Source organism: Primulina tabacum, chromosome 9 (genome assembly GCF_025594145.1).
Source record: "Primulina tabacum isolate GXHZ01 chromosome 9, ASM2559414v2, whole genome shotgun sequence".
Classification (NCBI taxonomy): Eukaryota; Viridiplantae; Streptophyta; class Magnoliopsida; order Lamiales; family Gesneriaceae; genus Primulina; species Primulina tabacum.
Window position 1 is genome coordinate 1708830 of NC_134558.1, and position 7386 is coordinate 1716215.

Sequence of the window (7386 nt, forward strand, 5' to 3'; positions counted from 1 at the left end):
TTTTCTAAAGATAAATACTACTTTAAATATTAGATTAAAGGTAAAATAATTTGATTTATAAGAAAAAACGTAAAAGGATGTAATAAAATAAATAATGTGTACCATATAATCATGAAAATTATTTAAGTTATCACTATGATAAAATAATTAAATTAACATGAACTATACATACAAAATATTTATTAATATTTACTAAAATTATTTGATAAAAATATTTATCTTTAAGCAAAAACTTGTATGAGACGGTCTCACGAGTCGTATTTTGTGAGACAGATTTCTTATTTGGGTCATTCATGAAAAAATATTACTTTTTATTGTGAATATCGGTAGGGTTGACCCGTCGCACAGATAAAGATTTGTGAGACCGTCTCACAAGATACTTACTCTTCTTATCTTTATCATTCCGAATATCATAGCTCTCAATCTCACATCAAAATAATAACGACATTCATATTTCTTAATTATGTTACACAAATACAGTTATATAATAAAATGGAGATTAATTTTTGAAATATAATTCTTTTAGTAGTTAATGTAAAAAAAGATTTATTATTTGTTTTTAAAATCAACTAGAATATATTTTATGTAGGGGTAATTTTGGCCATTAGTTAACTAAAAAGCAAGATATAGTACAATTAACATGTTTTGGAGTGTTGTCTTTCTTGAAATAGTAAATTTTTATTCAGCACACTCCTACCAGAGAATATGACACGAGAAGCAACGGGATTCTAGAAGTGACTAATGAAGATATTGAATTATCGTGCGCTGGGATACTTTATCTTGCGCATAGTGCTTATCAGACTTTTTTAAAACCCATGACAATCGATATAACCGAACCGAGTCGAGTTGAGTCGAGTCGAACAGTTCTCTTGTTTTCAATTTGTTAAATAAAATCATGTTAAGGAGAAAAAGGAAAAAAACACAATCACACACCACCATAATATGGTGCAGTGTAATTTGAATGAAAAAGGTCCTCACAGCATAATTAGAATGATTATTTTTTTATTATTTATGATATAGTTATATATTACTTATTTTATATTTAACCTAAAAGCAACTAGTAAATGATATCTAATTTCATTAGACTTTAAAACATTCTTAGTGTGGTTTTGACATAATTTTACCCTACTTTTTGAAATGGGAGATTCTACATTTTTATAGCGCTCCCACTTGACATTAGAACATTGTTTAAAATTTGAACATGTTGATAATACAAATCACAAGTCATAATCCCGCTTTATTACTATAATGTAACACAACGGAATGTTAAGATCTTAAGTTAGAGACAATCACACGAAGAACATGATTTCATATTTTTCGTCGAGTTAAAATAGTACTAGCTATGTATATACTTAATCGATCGAGTGTCGATATATAATTGATATTCGTTTGTTTAACTTAAACGTTGGAATTTTTTTTTACATAAATTAACCAGACAAAAATTTGTGTGAAACGGTCTCACGGGTCGTATTTTGTGAAACAGATATCTTATTTTGGTCATCCATAAAAAAACATTACTTTTTATGTTAAGAATATTACTTTTTATTGTGAATATCGATAGAATTGACTCATCTCACAGAAAAACCAACTCAATTAACCAAGTTGGGTTAGTTGCAGAGGAGATCCAAAACCGATTTTATTTATTACGTGGAGGCCTCGTAATCCACCATATAACATCCCGATTCGCTGAATTTGCAGATCTTTGACTTTCTTGTGTATTTAATGGAAATATGAGAGTGGTAGGTATTGGTGGTCAAATTATTACAGATATGTTGTCGTTTGATGATTAGTTGAGGCCATATTTGAATAGTAAAATTGGTTAGAATTGGATGATGACTAGATTCCTAGATTTGTCAATTATGGAATCGAGACATAACTCAATTTTGTGTCACATTTTTTTCCTCATGGATAATAGTCAAAAGAATTTTGTGTTTTGTTATATAAATATTTAAATTTGTGTTTTGATCTTATAATTAAGTTAGTGTGAAAACCAGATACTCATCATTGTTCTATATTGAATTGAGAAAGTTATAATAGTACAATAAAAGAAGGTTGTAATGGTCTTGAATGACAGTCAATTTAAGGTCCATTAACAGTTATTATTGAATGGTAACAGCTGCATTTTCAGCCGATCATTTCACCTATACATAGTGGGCATGTTTGAAATATTTGAAATGCACTGTAATGATTCGAATTAGAAATTGCAAGAAAATTCCGATGTTTGATAAGTTTTGACACTGATGCGGTGGGATATAATAACCGTTCATTTGGGTTAACCCCTTAGAGGAGTAACATATATGAGACTAATCAGTAAACTATGAAAATGAGACGACTTTCAGTGCTATGTTTGTATTTTATTCGTATTCGACTCGACATGCTTATTATTGAAATCATGATAATGTATTCGTATAATGATAACATTGATATTTTTTATGCACGATCGACCTCCATTTACTGAGTATTTCCCAAATACTCATCTCTTACATTCCCACCCCAGATGAGACGAGGAACAAATAGAAGATAAAGAGCATGATTATTTTTGGGGATGATGATGAGCCAATCTGATCCAAGACCCAGTATTGTCATTCTATCATTTAGTTATATTATCGTGTTTTACGCTTCCGTATTCCGTTTCAATCGCATTGTAAAGACGATTATTGATTTATATAATAGACTGGCTTTTGGCTATTTGATGTACTACGTGGATTGTTGTTACACGATATTAAATTGTTAAACAATACCGATGGCACGTCTCGGTTTCGAAGCGTGACAATTTGGTCGTGAAAGTGGAATAATCCATGCAACAAATTTATTTTTCATGGAAAAAACTAAAATATATAAATAAAATAGCAAATTGGCTCCGATACATGAGATCGGCCCAAAGGAGTAGGATCATCTTCCGAAGATTTGCAAGAATCATTTCAGCCTTTTTTTGTTTTTGTATTATCATATATCATTGAAGTCATTCAGCTGCGGTCTTAACTATAGATCGGATCTGTCAGACGAAGAAACTTAAATTATGCGGACTATATACCCTCTTTTCGATAGTGATTTGTATTGTCATTTGTTATTTTTTTATGAAGTGTTGACATGACGTCAAACATTTCGATGTTATATTAGTATTTCCGAGTCTCATATCAGAACTAACAAAGAAGAATAAAAAAGCAAAATATAACCCTACTTCCAAGATCAAGAAACAAATTATACAAACTTAGATGGCCATTTTTGCTTTTTTATGATAGAACAATTTCAATAGCTTGAATGCCAAAAGAACAAAAATAAAGGATCAATCTTAACATATACATAAAGATACTTTTTTTTTTCTTCCTTAGTTTTAGGACATGAATATTCTTCATAATCAAATTGAATTTTGTGTGTTCTTTAAAATGAGGAGAAAATAAATATGTTTATGATGGAGTATCCTAATTTTGGTTTAAATCATATATACATCGAAATTATTTACGATATCTCGTTTTAAATGATAATAATGTTATGAGTAGGTCTTTTGTGAGACGGTCTCCCGAATCTTTATCTGTGAGACAGATCAATCATGTCGATATTCACAATAAAAAGCAATATTTTTAGCATAAAAAATAATATTTTTTCATGGATAACCCAAATAAAAGATTCGTGAGATCTTTTCACACAAGTTTTTGCCTAATATTATTATTAAAAAAAAGGATTTATGATGTGGGTTATGTGTAGCCCATCACAATATTAACGAAGATAGGTGGTTGGTATTTAGATTATTTTTAACTTGAATTATAATATTATATAATATCTTGACTTAAAATTATTTTTGTATATGATAATTTGTATAAAATATTCAGAAGCATCATATTTTAAATAACTCGTGAATACAAGATTAAATATAGTGATAGTAAAAGTTTGAGTGAGTTGGGTAAAATCCGACAGGGAACTCAAGTTTAAAAATTTTCCCAAAATGGCAACAGTACTACGTTGTCTACTCCAACTCAGTAACTTGCAGCCACCATTAGCGATGCTTCCATGCCCGGTGTGCCGCCGCAGTGCGCCACTCGTCGGCGATCACACAAAAACCTACTTACTATAGCGGCACTCCGCCCAGCCACTATATTCTCCCACGCAGCCTCCGCTACTCCACCGCGTTTCCTGAACACATCGGTGGCATCGAGGCGGTGTAGTTCCCACCCTTTCACATTCCGGAGCCGGAGAATTTTCTCCAACTGGTGGCACGCCAATTTTCTGGTGTTTATCTTTATTCGGTCAATTGCTTCGGCTAGAATCCGAGCTCGAGTTTCCTCGTAGTCGGAGAATGATTCTATGCGGAAAAAGTTGTCCAGTTCCGGGACTCCGATTGCTCTTCGGATCCCTCTAGAGTAATCGGCATCTGGATTGAAGAACTCTCGAACTTCAGTCACCATTCCTCTTTCCACCATTCGATCCACCCGATCCGAGACGAAGGAATGCAACGTCGGCATCGAAACGTCCACCCACAGGAAACAGCAATCGTATCTCGAACGGAAATCGCTGTCAACCAGTGCTTCGATGAATGAATTGGAGCCGCCGACTATGATGGGAAGCTGCTCGCGGTGGAGTATGGATTCCACGGCAGATGACGCCAAGGAGCGGAAATTGGCTGGGGAGAAATCTGATTCGGGGTCGACGTCTCCGAGGAGATGGTGGTGGACGCCGCAGCGCTCCTCGTCAGTGATTTTGTTGGTGGCTATATCGAGACCTTTGTACACCTGCATTTTGTCGGAATTGATCACCTCCGCCGGGAAACGCGTGGCGAGGTCGACGGAGAGGCGGGATTTCCCCGCGCCGGTGGCTCCCATTACCACCACGACCTTTTCTTTCCGGCTGTGGAGGAGTTGCGAGATAGCATTCGCCGGAAACTGTAGCAAAGGGCGCGTTTGTTTGCACACAGACAGTGATATTTGCATATTTAATAATGATGAATAGAGTACCAAATAAAAGCCCAAAAATTTTAGTGAGAATTATGATTTTGGAACAACAAAATATTGACAATAGAGAAGAAATCTTGTTTCTATATATTTACAATTCAAGAACTTGAAATCTTATAATACATACAAAAAGGTGATAATGCCTTGTATATGCTTAAAATGATGGAAGGTTAATTGGAAGGAAAGTATGAATTTTGGGAATTGGGTTGAAGACAAAAACATTTGTTTGCAACAAATGAGATAGAAGGGTGTGTTATTTATGGAGGTATACTCCAAGAAAAAGAAACCTTTGATTAATTGTCCTTTTTTCTATGAATAGGTATCTTATGAGACGATCTCAAAAATCTTTATCTGTTAGACGGGTCAACCCTACCGATATTCACAATAAACAGTAATACTCTTAGCATAAAAAATAATTTTTTTTCATGGATGACCCAAATAAGAAATTCGTCTCACAAAACACGACCCGTGAGACCGTCTCACACAATTTTTTTTTTTTTTTTCTATTTGGCCTTGATATTAGTCAACACCAAGTTGATGAATATGATGGTCCTAAAGACACCTTCGATTAATCTCTTAATGGGATTTGCACTAAACCCGTTTTTGAACGTTTAATACCAAGTATTAAACGAGAATCGGAATGTTTTCAAAAAATTCCATGTTTTTTTAGTTTAAATGCTATTTTTTTTGAGAAAAAAATGACGGAAAGTTTATTTTGTTTAAGGAAAAAGTATTAGGATGGGCGGCAAGAGGAGGTTCTCTTGTAGGTGGAGAGAACATTTTAATGGGAGATATTGCTATCAAATTACCAATGGAAGAGGGAATATATTTGTTCTTCATTTCGTTTGTCCTTTTTCTTTTTCATCGTTTTCCAGTTCCTTTCTTGTTCTAGGGACTTCTTGTTTATCACTTACGGGCTGGTTAGTGAGTAGGACCTTTATCATTAACCAAATGGTACTTACATTGTGATAAAATAATAATAATTTATAATTATGGGATTTAAGTGTGTCTCTTTTTGAAAAGTCTTAATCATTTCTTCTAGTTGCTTATGTTGGATTCCATAAGACTTCAAAAATCAAGAATCTAGCCTTGAAATATTTATAGCCCCGTGGGTTTGTAGTTAGCGCATCCAGGATCATTGAAATTTACCAAATGGCAGATTTTAATTAACTAATTATGACAAGCCACTTCTTTAATTTCTCCAATTTAATCTAGATTGACTAATTTTGTGAGGTTTTTATATGCGGTGTTGGCAAAATCTTCAAGAATCACTTTTAATTTCAAAAAGAATTTAGATTTTTTTGTACACACAAAGACCGTTTATACTTTCTTTTTTATCCAAAAAGTGATAGCCTCACGTTAGAAAAACGGTCTTCATTGAATTCTTATAGGTAATTTTTTTCATTTTCTTCCGTTATGATTTAGGTTTTTGATTCAGAAGAGGTGTCTTTATTAGACTATCTTATGTACCATTTTTCATTTCTTTTCTTCTGATAAATAACAAAATCCTTTTTTTTTTTGCTCAATCTTCTCAATTCACTTTTCACGTTAGACAAGATCATGGACTACACGAACATCCCTCAACTGCTTTGTGACTTGGGCAGAGCATATCTCATGGTCAAGTGTGTTAATTGAAAAAGAACTGAAAATTGAAAGCACATCAGGAAATAGCCATCAAAGTAAACATCACAAAACAGGATAAATGATTTAATATAATATGTCTAACATCCTATAAAATCACATGTATGTTGGGTGTTTTCCAAGAAGTTGCAATATCCGAGACAAAGCTAAGTGAGTGATTATTATGTACACAAACTCAGAGGCTTCCTAAGTTGGAAAATATATCGAAATCTAATGGTTTTGTGGAAAAAATATTATGTCTGTCAGTTATCAATTCTAATAAATTTCATTCCGATTATTCTCTTCTCAACCAAATCTCGAATAAAGTGATGTCCGATATCAACATTTTTTGTGCGAGATTTTTGTACTGAATTTTTTGAAATGTCAATTGCACTCGAGTTTTCACAATAAACAATCAAGGTCTCACTGTCGAAACCATATTCATCTACCATTTAATTCATTAGCAAGAGTTGTGAACATCAGCTACCAGCTGTCACATATTCAGTGATAGAGTTTGAATCTAAATCTAAATCTCCAGCCCTATCATCATCACTAAACCCCGCTAAATTGGTGTTAGTTTCATTTGTGTACCATAATCCTAAATCTACATTCCCTGCAATATATCTCAAAATTTCATTTACAACTTTCAAGTTTGTAATCTTAGGAATAACTTGATATCTAGCACAAAGACAGACGCTAAACATTATGTCTGCACATATCGTAGTTAAATAAAGAAGAATTTTAATGATGTTGCGGTACAAGTTGTTGTCAACAACTTCGGCAACATCATTCTTACCCAGTTTTCACTCGATCTCATATG

General features: G+C 33.3%; 1 protein-coding gene across 1 annotated transcript; it reads right to left on the minus strand.

Annotated features, from left to right (window-relative positions):
* Nucleotides 1–3886: 3886 nt before the first annotated feature.
* On the minus strand, nucleotides 3887–5149 carry LOC142556465 (adenylate isopentenyltransferase 3, chloroplastic-like). The gene has a single exon (XM_075667928.1). It carries the CDS (start codon nucleotides 4923–4925, stop codon nucleotides 3975–3977), a length of 951 nt encoding a protein of 316 aa, XP_075524043.1. The 5' UTR covers nucleotides 4926–5149; the 3' UTR covers nucleotides 3887–3974.
* Between the last annotated feature and the right edge of the window lie 2237 nt (nucleotides 5150–7386).

What these genes read in the sequence shown, in the direction of transcription:
- LOC142556465 (XM_075667928.1), bottom strand. Translation starts at nt 4,925, where the DNA reads ATGCAAATATCACTGTCTGTGTGCAAACAAACGCGCCCTTTGCTACAG.